Source organism: Pelophylax lessonae, assembly GCF_965119305.1.
Source record: "Pelophylax lessonae genome assembly, chromosome: 4".
Classification (NCBI taxonomy): Eukaryota; Metazoa; Chordata; class Amphibia; order Anura; family Ranidae; genus Pelophylax; species Pelophylax lessonae.
In genome coordinates this window covers 220,135,256-220,154,693 of record NC_138771.1, presented here as the reverse complement: position 1 = coordinate 220,154,693, position 19,438 = coordinate 220,135,256, and the positions used below count along the sequence as shown (strand labels likewise).

Genomic DNA, 19,438 nt, shown 5'->3' with positions numbered 1-19,438 from the left:
ACATAGGCAGTAGAGGTGCCTGCCTTGGCTGCTGTAGTGGTGGGGGTATAGCTGGGGTCGTTCTTTGAGAGCGAGGTCCCATTGTTGTATGATGAAGACTGTTTGGATTATTTATTTATAAATACATTGTAACAACAAAGTCACAGTGGTTTACAGCTCATTCAGACTGGCGCGATCTGACTTCGAGGCGCGACTTGCAGGGACTTCACATAATGGAAGTCTATGCAAGTCGCTCCCAGGTCGCCCCAAAGTAGTACAGGACCCTTTTTCTAAGTCGGAGCGACTTGTGTCGCTCCTATTAGAACGGGTCCTGTACTACTCAATGGCGAGTGACCGACCGCGACTTGTCAGCCTGACAAGTCGCCTGACAAGTCGCGCTAGTCTGAATGGACTCTTACCATGCTGCAATATCCACACGCATCTAAATTTATTTTTCCATTGACTAAAAGGGTCTCAACACTAGGGCTGGCAGACAGCAGCTGTAATTTTTGTGCCCAGTATCAGCTTGGGCACTGTATAAATGGATATACAAACCCAATCTGGCTTAGCTAGCTGAAGACCTTGTTATGGCACTGGAAAGCCGTAAACTTCATATGTGGATGGAACAGACTGCTTGTATTGGTGTAAAAACATAAAACAGGTTTTTAATGCCTATCCTTTTTTTCCTTTAAGTTCAAACTACCATTAGGTTCCATTAATGACAGAAAAGATTATAGTTACAGTCATTAGTCATATTACTTAATTATTTTTGAGATTAGAAAGGTAAGGTGATAACTTTTAAATGTACATTTGCTTTTGCATGTGAGAATGCGCCTCTTCATTCAACAAGCAAACAATTTTAATATTAGACCTTTCTCAACATTTTTGGCATTGCATTAAACAGATCAAGGTTAAGGAAAATATATATATTTTTTGGAAGTAAATGGAGTGAAATACATGTTCAATGACACTGTCTATCACAACAGATATAAAATTGTATAAACCTGTTTTTAGTAAAGACAACAGTTTTTTTCTCAAACAAATTTTGCTTGCCTTAAAAATCTAAGTATAGAAGATACATTGTGTAGTTGGCTCATATAATGACTCTAGTTTGGCTTAATGCAGATACCAGCAGTGATGCTATTAAACTCCCTGGAGGCTGTCACTATTAGATAATTAATGGTACTTGTGTCAACCACTGCTGGGATCTTAATAGTGACAAGTACAGGATTAAGCTCCCTGCAACCACAAGATGGAATTGTTCTCTAAAATTGTGTAACTGCATCTCATGGAAATACAAGGTGCTTTGGTGTGTCTGAGTATTTAATAGAAAGTGTGATAGTATTTGACAGAAATGACTAATTACAGTCACTTAAAGAGACCTAAACCACAATACACATTATGGCTTCATGTATATTCATTTTATTTCTTTATAGCGTATGTGAGAAGATTAAATATCTAAGAGATCAATGTAATTTCAAATGTGTCTTAATTAGTCAAAATGTACAGCGTGATGTGATAGATCATACTTTATGTTTCATGTAAGACCTCTGCAGCTCCCTAAAGTTAACCTGTGCTTTGCCATTCAGAGCATAGCAACAAGTTCCCATAAATATCCCCCCCCCCCCAACCATTTTATTGGAGTAAAAATAAATACCCGCTAACTCTGGGAAAGGTAGCATATGATTCTTTCCCCTTCCTGCACTGATGTCAATTGCCAGGCCTTAACATGGTCATGTGGGGCTGTGAAGAGTCTCCTTACCCCTGTGTAAAGCTCTCAGCAATGCAATTCGGAACTTACACACTATCTTGCAAAAAAAAAAAAAAAAAAAAGGATAGAAAAGAATTGCATGTACAGCTTTTGTAAAAGCTCACTACAGGTTGCTTCTAGCCACCTGAATAACACAAATAGCAGCAGATGTAGAAATGACTACAGTTCACCGGTATTCATAAACTGCTAATAGTATTCTCACAACTACAGTGGGGATCGAAAGTTTTTTGCTTTGCAGACGCCATTTTTTTGTTTTCTGTAATTTTGAAAGTGTAAATGATGGAAATAAAATCTAACTTTTGTTGACATATTATAAGAATATCTAATCTGTAATTTGATGCCTTTTGGAGATTTTTCCATCTTTCCTTGGCTTCTTTATGCACATTAATACAAATTTTTACCTGGGGTGCCCAAACTTTCTATCCCCACTGTATAATAAATCAGTTTTCTTTCCTAGGATTTATTCTTGCATGTATTTTTTTTCTGTATACAGTAAACCCCCGCTCCATCGCGGTTCAGTTTTTGCGGTCCCGGTATATTGCGGTATTTTTTGTAATGTTATTTTACTATATAAATCATTAAAAATGAAATATTTTTGTGTTTTCCATAGCTCTTGCTATGTCTCTCGGTATCTTTTATGTGTTTAAATGAGTTTCTATTGTTTTAAAAGTGTGTTTCAAGACCTTAAAATGCTTTTACACGTTCAGTGACAGTAAAAAAAACATGCCTACAATGCATTTTAATAGGGTTTTTCTATTTCACAGATTTTCACTTTTCACGGCTGGGTCTGGAACGTAACCCCCGCAATGGAGGGGGGTTTACTGTACACAGTGTTTTCAATCTTATGGTGCATACTTAAGGAGGTGTATGCTCTCTTTACTGATTACAAGACTCTTTTTACAAATTCTAAGATTTCAAAAAATCTGGTACCTTTAATTTGAGTACATCAGGGCCCAAATGTTACTTATAGAATAAATGATTTGTGCATTTTCACATTTTATATTTAAGATTTTTGAGACATACGGGAGATAAGGAGACGTTTTTAGCAGCATAAGCAGCATTACCCAAGCTTTCCCAAGATATTAAAAAACATCATACTTTAAAAGGCATCACCACCGAGTTAATGGCATCAGTCATTCTATTTTTTTTTTTTAACGTGCAAATTTTAAATCAACATGATAATCTTTCTTACTTAAGGCTTAAAATATGAAAATAGTGAAATCACAAGCGCATTGCCTTTATATTGCATTTAAAGTTGCAGTGCACTATAGAACAGTATCAGGTTAAACATGACAGAATGCAAAACCAAGAGTTGCAATTATAGTGACAGCCTAATAAACAATACTGACCAGCCATTTAGGATGACATTTTTATTGTTATATATTTAAAAAGGGTCTCATAAAAAATTTATTTGCAAAGAGGAATACATTATTGTTATAACAAATTGGGGCTCTATGTGCATTTTAATGTATTTTATGGGCATTGACATGATCAATATGCAAATTACAGAAGCTAGCAAGTAATTCAGCTGCTGACTTACTGATTGGATAGAAGGTAATCTTAAATTACATGGCCAGCATCACTTTTTTAAATGGCTCCTTTACATGTGAATTTATGTGCTATGTAATTTATCTGTAAATACATTAATGGTCTAGGTGTAATGCATAGGTGTAAAGACAATAAAAGTCTAAGATAAAATTTCATGAAATTATTTTCATTAATACTTTTTGCCATACATTTTTGATTTTCTTACAAAATATTTAGTATATATATTTTTTTTAAAATTAAATGTATGGTTATTGTTTTTGTTTTGTCTAAAAGTGAGCACATTTACTGAATATTTTGGTGCATTGGGGTGATCAGGGCTTTTTTTCCAAAAAGAATAGGTGCAGTTACCCACACCCTCTTCATCAATTTTGGTTCACCCTTATCTCTGCACTCTACCCGACTCCCAAAATTATCCCTTTTTAACCTTAGCACCGACGGAATGCAAATATGCGGCCTCGGCTTCAGGGGGTTGTATCGGGGTGATGCCTGCAGCTAGAGGCATCACCCGGTACCATTGTTTAGAGCCAACGGTCATCTTTCTTGTAATGACAGCCAATGTGGCTGAGCATCCACTCAGCTGTCATTACAAGGAGTGGAAGAGGACGCCTTCCATGAATCGCCCAAGTATCCCATCCCACGGGAGACCCGAGCCACCAGCTGGCACATCCACCAGCTGGCCGAAGACCCTAACAAAGCCGAATTCGGCTCTGATCGGGTCTCTGATGTAAAAACCTGGAAGTGATATCATGACATCACTTCCAGTTACTGAAGCCTTAAAGGCACCAGATTTAAAAAAAAAAAGGCAGCATTCAAAACAGCCAAACTTGGCGTTTTGAATGCTTTTAAGTGCAATGGAGGGATATGTGGTCTTTTACATGTGAGGTATTGCCGCGATTGTTACAGCAAGAGCAATAATTCTAGCACAAGACCTCTTCTGTAACTCTAAACAGGTAACTGTTAACATTTTTTAAAGCATCGCCTATGGAGATTTTTAAGTACCGAAGTTTGTCCCCATTCCACGAGTGTGCGTAATTTTAAAGCATGAGTTGTTAGGTATCTATTTACTCATTGTAACATCATCTTTTACATAATATAAAAAAGTTGGGCATGCAGTCCAGTGCAGTTTTTTTTTTTCCTGTATCAAATACCCATGGAAAGTAGGTTATATGGTTTCCAGTGGCATAGTTTGCACCCATCAGTTACAGAAAAAAAGTAGAACATGCAGCAATTTTCCTGCACTGGACTGTTATGGAATGCGGTAAAATGCATAAAAAATACACTGGAATGTACTGGAACGCCTCAAAAATGCATAAAAATTGCACCAGACCCCAGGACAGTGAAAAAAAAAACAGGAAAAAAGAAAAAAGCATCTGGAATGCACCTGGAAAGGCATGAAAAACACACTGGAGTGTGCCAAAGACAAGCATGCAGAAACACATCTAGAACGGATATGGAGCATGCTTTTGTGGTGTGAACCAGCCCTTAGACTGTGAAACTTGGAGCAGATGTTAATATAATCAGCTCAAAACAACTTGATACAGGGGTCTCCTGCTATAATCTGTTTACTAAGGTGTCTGTCTCCCATGGCATCATTTTCCCATTGTGTGCCTCCTAGCTGTGAATTCTAATTATTAATTGAGCCACCCACTGTTTCTGTCTGTCTGCTAATTCTTTAGAGATTTGGACTAGGTCTTCTTACTGGGGAACTGGTGCTGAATGGTCTGGGTGGGCACTGAGTCATCTAGGTTTGACTAGGTGACTAGTTAGCTTACTGTTAAATTAGATTACTGTTTATGTTGGCTGTTCCTTGAGTATATTAATTATCTTTTTGCATAACGTGATCAAGCTCTTATCTAATTTTGTGTGGTATATATATTCTGTGTGAGTTTACATCAAAGTGAGTTCCAGTTTGCACCTAAGCTAGTGTCGTCTAGTTCTTGGGTACTCAGCTATAATACCTGGTTTCTGGTTCCAGGTGGAGAAAGCTGTATCTTGACAGAGGCACCCTACTAGGTCCTAGATTCCTTGAGTCTATGTTTTTGGGGACACATGGACCCAAATCCGAAGCAGCACCACTTCAAGGGTCGCCCAGGCACACACCTCCCAAAGAGTGGAGCTCCCTCAAAAGCCAGGGTCCATAGTCAGTAGGCAAAAGGCTACCCTGAAGTCCCTTCCAAAAGCCTGTCCTTGTTGGGTCTGTCACAGAATGTATAGCATGTCATATAGAAAGAGGGGGTGCAGAATAGGGAACATGCTGCATGGCATATAGAATGAGGACGTGTGGAGGGGGAATGTATATCATGGCATATGGAATGTGGCGGTGTGCAATAGGGAAAGTTCAGCATTACATATGGCATGAGGCAGTGCAGAATGGGAACATACAGAATGGCATATGGGATAAGATGGTGCGGAATAGGAGCATACAGCATACTATAAAGAATGAGGTGCAGAATAGGAAATGTACAGCATGTTTTATGCAATGAGGATCTGTGGGGAGAGAATGTACAGCATGGCAAATGGAATAAGGTGATGCGCAATATAAAAACAAATATCATGGCATGTGGAATAGGGTAATGTAGAATAGGGAATGTTTAGCAGGTCATATGAAATGAGGCGGTTCACAATGTGAACATACAGCATAGTATACAGAATGAGGCGGTGCAGAATAGGAAATGTACATAATGGTGTATGGAATAAGGTGTTGTAGAATATGTGTACTAGCACCTAGCAGAGATATTTTTGTACCTTAATAGAATTATCCTGGCCCATTTAGACTTCTATTGGTGTAGACCTGCCCTTGATTGATGTGAAAGCTTAGCCAATCGGTCTCCCAGATGAGAGTTAGATGCCCTATTAGTTACACTGTGCCCTATTCAGACCTTCTGTCAGTGCAGACCCACAGTTATTGCAGTTACAGACAGCTCAGCTGTCACATGCAAACAAGCAGCAAGGGCAGAGGAAAACTTACACCACACACTTCCTCTGCAGGGCTTTGCATTAAATGGTATCATCAGTCAGAGCCTGGTAAGGAAGTGAGAAATGTAACTTCCTCTGTCCTGGTTCTTTGTTTATACATTTGACAGCAGTGCTGTCTGTCACTGTGGATCCCACTGACTGGAAGTCTGAAAGAGGCACAGCTTAACTAAGATGGCAAACACTGTCACTGTCCCTGAGTGACCTGGCACAACCCTGCCAAGACCCGTGGCTGCCAGATGTGCCAGTACTGCATACTGGCAAGTATCAACTGAGAAAAAAAGCATTGGGGGTGATGCTTAAATTGTGTTTTCAGGATGTGTTGTTGCATGTAGTTGATGTAAAATGGAAGTACAGTTACCAAAATACCACTTTAAATATAAGCTTACGTGGGGGTTATACATTTTATGTACACATTTTACCATGTTCTATTCTTTCCTATATAATATTAAAGCTAAGTGCCACTTTCACTTAGAAGGATTCTGCCTTCAATACCTTGAAAGATTCTGACTTCAATTTACACATTAAATTCAAAATACTAACAACATCTTACGAAGCCATCCACAACTTAGCCCCCAGCTACATCACTAGCCTAGTCTCAAAATACCAACCTAATCACTCTCTTCGTTCCTCTCAAAACCTCCTGCTCTCTAGCTCCCTCATTACCTCCTCCCCTGCTCGCCTCCAGGACTTTACCAGAGCCTCACCAATCCTATGGAACTCCTTACCCTTATCTGTCCGATTATCTGCTACTCTATTAGCTTTTAGACGATCCCTGAAAACCCTCCTCTTCAGAGAAGCCTATCCTACCCACACCTAACAACTATACTTCCATTTTCTCCATCAGCCCATCCCCCACAGTTATTGCTTTTTGTTTCACTTGACCCTCCCTTCTAGATTGCAAGCTCTAACGAGCAGGGCCCTCAAATTCCTCCTGTATTGAAATGTATTGTAACTGTATTGTCTTCCCTCATATCGTAAAGCGCTGCACAAACTGTTGGCGCTATATAAATCCTGTATAATAATAATATTAATAATACACTGAGATCCAACCCCCAGGTCATCTATTGGTTTTCCCCCGTATCTGGCCCACCAACACTAACACCTTACTTTCCAGTATCCCTGAAGTAGTGAGATTGCCCCTCACATAGAACTATCATTCTTATATTAAGCAGGAGGGCATTTAGTTTAGTTTTATATTCTGAGTGTCCATAATCCTATCTTTCTGACTGCTCTTTTCTTTAATGCATAGCCACCCCCAGCTCCCCTTTGCAAAAAAAGAAAAAAAAACTAAATTTTTTCTTTTTTACCATCTGAAGTTCTAAAAGTTTCCTGCATACAGATAGTATACACTTTCAGTGCTCATGCAGCACCTGTCTCTGCCTGCTGGCATCTACAGGGATACATTCTCTCCCCCGCCCTTTTTGCCCACTGTTATACACGTCACTTTACACAAGACCTGTCATTACATGGCACAGCTATCTGTAACATTTAGGATCTGCCCACAACCAAAGGTAGAAGAGTGTGAAAAGGTCTTGTGGTGAGACTCAGCAGGCAGGAAAATAGGTCCAGCATGTATGGGTATTTTCTTGCATTGGTTAGAGGGTGCTTCCCAGAACCCTTTCAATGTGATCACACGACTATAAAGAGCCTTAAAGCCCGTACACACGATCAGATTATTGAACGGTCTGTCGTCCGTTTTTTTGTGGCATGCTAGTCTGATGTGGAAAGTGAAGAGGTTATTTTCATACGAATTTTCCCGTACGACAGAATTCTACTTCAGAAGTGATGTCATGTGTTGGATTGCTTTGTATGTGTTCTTTCGTCTCTGAGCATGCCTAGTCTTGCTGTTAAGATTTTTTTTCGTCGAAATCTGTACTAATTAGACAAGAATCGGACGTTGTATTACGGATGACAAAAATTATATAGCCTGCACATCAGGATTTTGTCAGCCGAAAAGTCGGAGTTGGCTGTCGAAAAGCACCATACTAACAATCCGAAAATCGGCAGATCGGTCGTCGGACTAATTTTCCCTACAGATTTTCTTATCGTGTGTACGGGCCTTAATACTTTGAAATAAGCTTGTAGGTCTAGTGACATTACTCATCTATGTTGTACAGTGTGATGGTGAATTCTAGTATGGTGTATCAGTGATGCAGTATATATCACATAGATTTTGGGGGTGGGGTGGGGTGGGGAACAAGTGTGTGCATGGGGGAAACAGCTATTTGAAAATATTTGCAAACTTATAGATGTATCAGAGAGATCAGAGTTGGGATGATAAGACAACTGTATACAAATAGATACTTAACTTAATCTTTTTTATTGTGATTGTGGAAGCTGCAATAACTGCACTTTGCCAACATAATGAAAATGTTGATTCAAGAATAAGAAAAAAATCAATTCTATTTTTTTGTTATTTCTTTATTAAAATTGCATTTTAAATGAACAATAACAAAATAACACATGACATACAAGGATAATTCTCTTTACAAAGGTTAAAGAGGTATTAAACTCAAAGACAAACATTTATTATATTGCAGCTTACTAATTCTTAGATATGGTGGCCGCATTAGTATTCTTTTTTTTAAGCTTACTTTCCCTTATTTTCACCTGGTAATCTGGCCAGTACGTCTGTTGTCTTTCAAAAGAACAAGCTGTCCTACAGATGTAGCCGTTAGTGGGATGAGACAAACCATTTAACATTGACAGGGAAACCTGATTATCAAATTTAGATTTTTTAGATTTAGATATTAGGTTTAAAATAGTCTAACCTCACCAGTAGTAGCTGCTTAGGCTGCTTCATTGTGCTGCCTCTGGTGTACCATGTGTCCCTGTCTACCATCGTGTACTATTCTAAACAGTTAAAGTGATTGTAAACCTATACATATACCTAGTAAAGTGACTGTCCACAGGTGATACGCAGTGTTGAAACAAATCCCCCTACATAAGTTGTTCCTATTTACCTGCAGTCATCTTTTTTCTACATCTGTTCAAATTCCAGAATTTTTTTAAGCTTGTCTAAGCCATCAGAAAAAAAAGGAGGAGGGGAGCTGAAGTTACACACTGCAGAGCTTAGTGAGGTTTGAGAGCTGATTGGAGGGAAGGGACATGTCCCCTTCACACAGCACACCGGAACAGAGCTGTGAATGTAAATCAGCTGGAGATCCCTCCCCTGTCACCTTTTTTCTCTTGGTGTCAGGTAAACCTCTCAAAAGTGATTCATGCTGATAGCAGAGGAACAAAGCAGCATACAGAAATGACATATAGTGCTTTTAACTGAGACATTTACACACTATAGAAGGATAGGCTTTGTTCATATTTCATGTCTGAGGTTTACAACCATTTTAAGAAGGATGCAAACATAAAGTGGAACTAGACCCATTGATTTAATGATTTCAAAAAATAATTACATTCATGGCATGCCAGTAATGCTAACTGTCACATTTGCTTGTGCTCTCAACCAAACTGTCATACCATCACATTTCTGGTGTCATAACTGGTCACATGTAAATCACCATGGCAGTTGCAGTTCAAACAGAAGCTAAGATGGCAGATTTCTTGGCTGAAAAGGATAGGAGTTCTGCTTTAAAATGTATGCTATTCCCCCTCTTTTCCTACTGATTTTGGTGGAAACCTGTCAGGTTAAAGCAAATTATATGAGTTTTTCTTTTCTATTCCTATTCTAGCCATTTTCTTTATATGGATTTATTTATTTTCAAACATACATCATTTTTATGCTCACCATTGTTATATAGTAGTTTTACCCATATACAACCAAACTACTAAGTTATTTTTTGCTAAATAAAATTATACAAAATATTTAAGGTCCAAAAAAAAAAAAAACTATGGGACTGGTGTTGGTTTTTAAAATATTAAAATACAATTTATTATATTTAAACCTAAAATATTTAAAAGCAAACCTATACTGTCTGAGCTGATTTTGGATATTAGTCACAATCTTCTTTTCTGCTTACACTGATCTAAACAATAAAAGTGCAATAGCTCTTAAGATTTTGTATACTGTTCATTGTGCTATGTGACACTGTCCTAGAATAATGATTTAGTATTTGACTTGCAAAAATATGTAAATTAATGTATTGCACAGGCAATTAACCAGAGAGTGTTTACTCTGAATATCAATCCTGCAAATCACTGTTTTAGAAAATGTTTTATAAGTTACTGCATTGCAAGGAGTAATCCTTTTTTTTTTTTTTTAATTCAAAAACACTAGCACAAACATTACATTTACATGTCTGTAAACCCATTAATGTATGTCAGAACAGAATCATGAAAAATGTATGGTAATATATTATTGACTATAAAAAAGATTTTACACATCAAATGTGGAATGTCAAATTGCCCATATGGGGCCTGATGTACTACATAGTGAGGTGAAGTAAGGTTAAGAAAAATTAGGCGACGCTGTGTTCACATGAAATTTTTAAATCATGTTCAAGGTAAATTAAATCTAAACATACTTCCCCTTTATGTGATTTCATGTTCAAATGAATCAGCCTCATTTCACCTCACTTTATACATTAGTTACATAGGGTGTTCGTTATTCAATGTGCTTCAGAGTTTATTTCATAAATTTTTATTTTAATTTTGCTTACAGTACAAAAATACCTTACATGTCTTACCTCAATAACATTCACATTTGGACACAACATAAAATGAAAAAAAAAAAAAAGACTAACAGGGTACAACTCCAAATAACCCTATACCTTCTTAAGCTAAATTTATGGAATAAACTTTACCCCCCCCCCCACCATATTCTTCTCTGGGTTTGATACTCCCCTAAATTGTTTAATCAATGCTCCAGCCGCTATCCTACCTAAATATCTCCATCCTCACTTACTCAAATGTTTTTATAATATGCCAACCTAAAAAAACAATTACAAATATGTGTTAAGTGCTATGATATTAAAATTCCCTCTTCGCCTTTACCTCCTTCTGCCCTTGGGTTTTCCCTTTCCCTTCTGGGACTTTCCCATAAAAAGAAAAAAAAAATTGTTCAATCTAATATTGGGGGTATAGAGGGAGGGAACACTTCCCTCCTCTCTCCTCATAATGCCTTAGGCTTATGTTACATTTAGTGGTTCTGTACTGACTTGTGATGTGCTACCTAAACAGCTTTTCGTAAAGAGGACCATTAGAGTAAGTCAATAGGCATCTTCATTTGTGGTGTTGCTTCCATCAAATATCAAATCTCTTCCTTCAACATAGAGGGCAAAAGATATTCAAAGTGATCACTTAACCTCACTTTATCCTTTAGTTACAAAGGGTATTCATTATTCAAGTGTTCTTCAGTGTTTAATTGGAGCTATTTATAATGGTCTGAAATATTATAAAATTAGACGTGGGAGAGAGAATGATTAAAAAAACCCAGAAATGTGAATTCTTTGCAAAGTCTAACCTAACACCGTTTTTGTTTCTCCAAACTAAAATATAGCAGATGATAAGCTAATTCAGACCTGTTACTGTTACTGAAGCATCAGTTCTATGCTTACTATTACAGGGCTATGCATAAAAATGTATCAAGCAGAAAAAGAATATGATTATTTAACTTTCCTGACACACTGTTAGCGAAATATTATATTTTCGTTTACATGGAACAGTGATGACACTTAGATAGTTATAGATGTGCTGTGTTCATAAACCCACTCATAATTTATAGAATAAGAGTTTTTAGCATAAAGAAAGCATCTCTCAAAGCTGCGTGACCTTGACAGGGCACCTGATCCATTTTCTTACTTGCTAGTCTTTACAGTGTAGCTGTTTCAACTCATCCTATTTATTTTTCACTCAATGATGATAAATTATAGAAATATTTTTTGAGGTAGACATCTTGGAAAGTATACATGCATTAGATTCTTACTCATCTCTACTTATGAAGCCCTAAAAAGTTTGTCTAAATATGGCAAGGTACAACAGTAAAATAAAATACATATACATATGTACTTTACAATAATATATTTGCATATATATTACCAAGTTGGATTCCATGAAAATAACAATGCATTTATAATATTAATGAAAAATAAAAATATACTGTATGTATAAAAAAAGGTGAGAAACATGGTAGAAGAGGTTATCTATGAACAAATGGTACATCCAGTCTGCTTAGGCCAGAAATATACCTATCTTCTAAAGTTAATCAGGTCTTTGTAAAAGACTATGCACTATCCATACTGTGGACCTCGTTTTGTGCAGTCAAGGCTTAGAAAAGGAGGTGGACATGTATGTATTAAGGAGATAGATGACAATTGTTTTATTAGTCTACGTGTACTAATCAGTACTTTCAACCAGCAGTAGTCAGGAGTGATGTAATCAGGTCTGTGCTGTTTGTAGGAGCAATAATTGGAGCCCACGATGGATATGTGTGGAGATTGAACATTGGTATTGCCCAGGTCGATATACAAAGCATCACAACAAGAACTCCTAGTATATTTATACCCAGTCCAGCTTTTACCTATAAGCAAAGAAGCAGAAAACCAATATATAAGGAGCCATAAAGATACAAATACAATAAAAAAATAACAAACTTGCTGTTAAAATTGTTGATCATAACACTTAAAAAGTTCCAGGGACACAGTTTTCCCTGCAGCTTTTATTGATTTCTTTACGGTACACATACACCAAATCAGGTAGATGTAGCACATGTACAACTACATATACAGCAAGTATCTAATATCAGACACATTTTATAAACATTTGTTATTCTGGAGAAAATATATTTATCAAGAAAGAATATTTTCTTTTTATGATAATAGAGAAAGATGCATAACATCCAAACTTTTTTCTGTGTCAGGACACACAAGACAGAAGAAAACATCCACATGACCTCCAACTACTCAAAGTGACACCTTGGGAAATGTTGGGGCATCTTGCTAGACACAGTCAATTGATTTTGTTGAAATAAATTTATTAATTTATACTATTCGGTCTCATTTTGGGCATCTTATATCGTGGTGTATTCTAATTATAATATTAGGATTATGCCTTTTATTTCAGGTGTCAGGCTGCAATTTTAGACAGGAAACTATGTTAGGTAGTGAGGTATTAAAAAATAGATATTTACAGTGCTTAGACTGTTTACCAATATAAAAAAAATAATCTCTACTGCCCACCAATTTAACCACTTGCTGACCGACTACTTAATTCACTGGACACAGTGGATTTCGGTGCTTGGTATTGGGCCGCTGTCATCAGTCCAGGTACCATGTGATTGCTGTGTGATCACGTCACCTAGTAAACAACATGAATGGAATCCATTCATGACATCATAGTTTACTGCTGTGTGTGATCTGTGATTGGTCACCAGGGATCACATGGTACCTGGGCCAATCATAGTACCATGTAATAGCTGTGGCCAATCATAGAACCACAATAGTAAACAATGAGTCATGAATGAAAGCCATTTATCACAGTTCAAATGATTGCTGCTACAGTGATCATCAGTGTAACAAGCAATCACAGTGTAAAAAGAAAAAAATCCCTGATTACCCCTCATCCTCCACCACAGTAGTACAGTGTCATATGATGTACTGCAAAATTGTAAAAAAAAAAAAAAAAAAATCTAATTTTATTTAATTCCTTAATTTTCCAAAAAATTGTGACAAAACATTACAACTTCAAAAAACTTGCTATACTAAATACCTTAGAGTGTCTACTTTTCAAAAAGGGGTCATTTGGGGGGGGGGGGGTATTTGTACTGTCCTGGCATTTTTGGGGCTCAAGAAATTAGATCAGCAGTCAGCACATCAGGAGTGATCAATTTTCTTTTTTTTTAAATATAAATAACAAAGTTTGACACTAGAACTTTCACACAAACTAAATATTATACACTGATTTGGGTTATTTTTACCAACATTTTAGCCTAATATCTTTTTACATTTTTGATATTTTTTTGTTTATATAGCAAAAAATAAATAAAAAAAAACCCAGTGGTGATTAAATACCACCAAAAGAAAGCTCTATTTGCATGAAAAAATGATAAAAATGTAATTTGGGTACAGTGTTGCATGACCCAGCCAGTTAAAGTAGCATTGATGTTGATTTACTAAAACTGGAGCACTTCTAATCTGGTGCAGCTATGGATGGTAGCCAATCAGCTTCCAACTTAGATTGTTCAAATACATTTTGACAGTAAAACCTGAAAGCTGATTGGTTTCTGTGCAGAGCTGCACCAGATTTTACACCCTCCTGTTTTAGTAAATCCCCCATAGTGCTAAATAATAAACAAATGCCCTGGTCAGGAGAAGGGGGTAAAACCTTCCGGGAGTCAAGTGGTTAAAGAGTGTAATAGTAGGGCTTTTCTACTGACTATCAATTAACTTGGCATTTTGCTGGGGAGGTCTTTCCATTTACTATGAATAGTAATAATAAAATGTAGCGCTAGAAATAACCTAATACATTTTGAAAAACTAGTTAGAAAAAGTTAATCCACAAACAACGATAATATTAATGTTACGTCCACACGCCCCCTTACGGAGTCGGCCTCTTTACTGCTGTTTATGCTGTTTGGATACACGCAGGACGCCGCGATCGGACCTTCAGCTGTCTAATTTATGTGCCTGCCTATGTCTTCTACATTGTGAGTAGTGTTTTTAATAAATATAATATATGTGGTTTACAGGATTACACTATGGTCCTCTGTCTTCATTTCCCTTTATATATCTATCTGACCAAAAGGAGTGATCAAGAGAGACTACTGTCACCCACTTTCTTGGATTCATCAAATGTATTATTATATATCTTCTTGCTGGAAGAGGCTTTCTCATTCATTTGAGTAGCCTTGGCGTTCTGGTAAGCTGCTCTTAATACTTGTGAACTGAGGTGTCCCCATCCTACACTTTCCCCGGGTGTCACTGGAAGGAGCGTCTCTCACAATATTTTGCACCTGGATTTATTTGGACTTGCTTTATTTTCTGGGACTTTACTCACCATAATTTACCTTGGACTCTATCCTAATATTATTGTTGTTTGTGGATTAACTTTTTCTCACTAGCTTTTCAAAATTTATTAGGTTATTTCTAGCGCTACACTTTATTATTACTGTTTTTATGGATCACTGTTGGTTGATTTTGTGTTAGCTGCTTTCCTTATTTTATAATTCACACCATAATTTAATCCATCATTTTTTTAGCGCAGAAACACCCCCTTAGACATTTACTATGAATGAAACAGTAAAGACAGAATTGACCACTGTCTAAACCAGGGGGTCTTCAAACTATGGCCATCCAGTTGTTCATGAACTACAATTCCCATCATGCCTAGTTATGTTTGTGAATGTCAGAGGTATACAATGCCTCATGGGATGTGTAGTTCCGCAACAGCTGGGGGCCTGGAGTTTGAGGATCCCTGGTCTACACTAATGAGTACGAAGTATGAATAGGGGTGCAGCAGAGGTTGATGGCCATCACTATTAAATGGATCTATTAGGGGTATAAAGTGTCTGATGCCACCAGGGAGGTCACTGGATGACACCTTAAGGGGGACAAAAATACAGTAAGAACTTACCATGTCTAGTACTTGTAGATGACCGTAAGAAAAGACAATGGCATTTGGAGGGTTTGCTACAGGAAGCAGGAAGGCAAAAGATGTACAAAGAGTTGTAGGGATGAGTATGTAGAGTGGGTTCACAGATATTGCTTCGGCCTGTGTAGGAAAAAATAAATTATTTATATTAAAGTCATACTATACTACTGGTTTGTAAGTATTTCACATAGCTAACATTAAGATTGAATCAAAATGAAAAGCTAAGGAAATATATTCCAAATCAAATATATTTAAGTAAACAATAATATTTTGTGTGTTTTTTACAGAGAATGCCACATAATACAACAAGTGGACAAAGGTTTGGAAGGTTTGGCTTCATGTGGCTCATGGGCCATTGGTTAGGTCTGTAGCCTGATCTGCAGAACTGGGTGGAGAGGAGTAACATCATGGACCTGACTGTCAGTTTACTTTTCGCAATACTGCTTTCTGGGGAGAGGATTTTTGTGTCTGATCTGTGACAGAGGCAGTATACAGGCATGGTTGCACGAGATGCTGCTGTTACAGAACATAGAGCAGCCAGGGCTAAGTCCACCCTCCAGTCATTGGGGGTGCGCTGCAGATGTGAACTGCTAGAGACCCTGGAGAGAGGTTGCAGGATTGTGGGAGGTGTTGTTTCTGCAGATTGAGTTGGCTTCAGCCTGTAAGAGGAAAAGATTTCAGCTCCCAGAACTGGTGTGGAGAGTAGAAGGAGTGTTGTAACTTTCCCAAGCTGAAGAGAAGAAGAGGGGACAACTACCCTGGGAACTGAGGCTGTGAGCAGATCACTGCGCCTGAGAGAAAGAGAGACACAGTGGCAGCCATTCTAAAAACATTGGGGAATGCCCTGAATGCTGGTTGAGCCTGTTGTTTATTTGAGGAGCTGGATGCTGAAGACACTAACCGGGTTGTACTTTGCTCCGTAAGCACCAGGAGATCCCCTTCTGGCACAGAGGTGGTGAGAGACCGCTGGCCAACTTTGCACTACACCCTAATCAAAGATGGACAAAGTTGACTGCAAGAAAAACAGTGTAAGTGACTGCATCTTTTCTTAAAGTGACACTGCCCTGAATGCTCCACCGTAGTGGTTGGACCCCAACCAGCTAGCTAGCAGTAAAAAGTAGAGTAGTATATTATTGACTGCCGAACTGTTATTGTGATATATCTCTCCCTAGTTAGAGTTGTCCAGTTTAGGGTTTAGAAGGAGTTGAGTTTTATACCAATACTTTTTTCTGCATTATATTTCTCCTCCTGTTTAACCATTGCAGTATATTTCTCCTACCATTTACAGTGTATTTTTTCTACTATTTACCTTTTGCAATATACTTCTTGCTGTTGCTTAACCATTTGCCGTATTGTTACTGGTGTCTATATACCATAAGTCATTGGGGTATATATACCTATATCTGCAATAAATATTCCCCACCCAGTCAGGTGTGTCAATGTGTGTGGTGTTTTTTCATGGGCAGAGGAATTGGTGACCCAATACATTCAGCGGCTCCTTTGGGGGTAATCGCTACAGATATTACTGCAAAAGACATTATGGCCATAGAATGATACTAGAAATTCCTACAGACCCAATCAATACAGGCTAGTGAAGACATACTTTTTTTGAGGAGAAAGAAATAAACAGAATTGAATATTTCCAGGTAAAAGCTTGTAGTTTTCCCAAGAGGTCATATTGGGCAAGCCCAGGTAAGATTTCACTGTGCAGCAGACAGTGGATATCTTGCCTTTGTCTGTACCTTATACACGTGTAAAGATAATGAAAACTGCTGTTGTTACAATAGCCTGTTTACTTAATACAAAATGTGCCATGCTAATTATGTTTTTTTGCTGTTAAAGAAAAAAAAAAATATATATACATATATATATATCTATATATATATATCTATATATATATCTATATATATATATATATATATATATATATATATATATATATATATATATATATATATATATGCACTGTATATACACTATATTACCGAAAGTATTGGGACACCTTCCTTTACACACACATACATGAACTTTATTGGTATCTACTCTTCTGGGAAGGCTGTCCACAAGATCTAGAAGTGTTTAGAAGATTTAGAAGTGTTTTTATGGGAATGTTTAACCATTCTTCCAGATGCACATTTGTGAGATCAGGCACTATGTGGATGAGAAGGCTTGGCTCACAGTCTCCGCTCTTATTCATCCCAAAGGTGTTCTGTCAGGTTGAGGTGAGGACTCTGTGCAGGCCAATCAGGTTCCTCCACCCCAAACTCACTCATTCATGTCTTTATGGACCTTGCTTTGTGCCATGATCCAAAAAATTTGGTGGAGGGGGGATTATAGTGTGGGGTTGTTTTTCAGGGGTTGGGCTTGGCCCCTTAGTTTCAGTGAAGGAAACTCTTAAGGCGTCAGCATACGAAAACATTTTTGGACAATTTAATGCTCCCAAATTTGTGGGAACAGTTTGGGGATGGCCCCTTCCTGTTCCAACGTGACCAGTACTTTATACCTGCAGGTGTTTTTCCTTTGAAGAGTCTTTTAAATCTGTTATAACTTTAACAGAAAGGTATAGTGGTGCTCTTTCTTTTAAACACCTTTTCTTTGAATTTGCTAGTAGAATGGCAACAGAGCACTGGAGCCATGTGTTTAGGGAGTTATTAGCTTATGTAGCTTTTGACCCTGTTCAAAATATGACCACTGTGGGTGTCAGCCGAAGTGAGTTATTTACCAAAACAGGATGACTTTGGTAGAGATGAACTGCAGAAATACCAAGATAAGCAGCTCTGAGGGGTTTGAGTGTGGCACAACAAGTCAAAAAGGGGGGAGGTTTACTAAAACTGATGTACACAGAATCTGGTGCAGCTGTGCATAGTAACCAACTAGTTTCTAGGTTTAATTGTTAAAGCCTAAAGGCTAAGTTCACCTTTTTTTTTTTTTCTAAATTCCAGCTCCCCTATGTACCAATGTTAATTCTACATTGGCTTACCGCACTCTCTTTATAGTTGTTTAAACACACTGCTCGATTACTTCTGCCTTACTTCCTGGTCAGACTTTAGGTCATGACACAGGAAGGAGTTGACACAGGAAGTAATCGAGCAGTGTGTTTAAACAGCTATGAAGAGAATGAGGTAAGCCTATGTAGAATTAAAGGAAAGCTGTTTTATTTTTTGCAAAATAAGTATATTAATGCTATACTGGTACATAGGGAAGGTGGAATTTAGAAAAAAAAAAAAAAGGTGAACAAAGGAAAATTAGCCTTTAATTGAACAAGCTGAAGTTAGAAGCTGGTCACTATGCACAGTTGCACCAGATTCTGTGTGTTCTAGTTTCAGTAAATCTGCCCCAAAGGATCTTAGTACTTGAAGCAAAAACAATGATGCCCGTCTATAAAAATACACTGAAGAAATAAAGTTTTCCCTTCTTTTTAACTAGTGTTGTTTGTTACCTGCTATTATCACTTGCATCTGGCAACTGTGCCATGTTATCCCCTGCTAAAGTGATTTCCTTTTTTAGAGCCACAGCATTCTGTCTAATCCAAAATGGTAATATTGAGCACTGAGAGTATATTCTTTACTGCCGCGCTTACACTAATGTAGTTCTGAAGCTGTCAGTTAGGTCACTATTTGGTAT

General features: G+C 37.6%; 1 protein-coding gene and 1 long non-coding RNA gene across 3 annotated transcripts in view; both read right to left on the bottom strand.

Annotated features, from left to right (window-relative positions):
• Nucleotides 1-9,444: 9,444 nt before the first annotated feature.
• LOC309555221 overlaps nucleotides 9,445-19,438 on the bottom strand; it is a 375,479-nt gene continuing 365,485 nt past the window's right edge. The window contains exon 2 of the long non-coding RNA XR_014225256.1: nucleotides 9,445-9,581. This is a non-coding gene — a long non-coding RNA (uncharacterized lncRNA). The remainder of the gene's footprint in view (nucleotides 9,582-19,438) is intronic.
• Nucleotides 12,538-19,438, bottom strand: part of SLC13A1 (solute carrier family 13 member 1) — a 136,488-nt gene continuing 129,587 nt past the window's right edge. For both annotated transcript variants that reach the window (XM_082257097.1, XM_082257098.1), the window contains exons 16-17: nucleotides 15,797-15,934; nucleotides 12,538-12,746 (exon numbers count right to left, since the gene is read on the bottom strand). In XM_082257097.1, coding sequence (XP_082113223.1) covers nucleotides 12,576-12,746; nucleotides 15,797-15,934 — 309 coding nt within the window. In that variant the 3' untranslated portion in view covers nucleotides 12,538-12,575. The remainder of the gene's footprint in view (nucleotides 12,747-15,796; nucleotides 15,935-19,438) is intronic.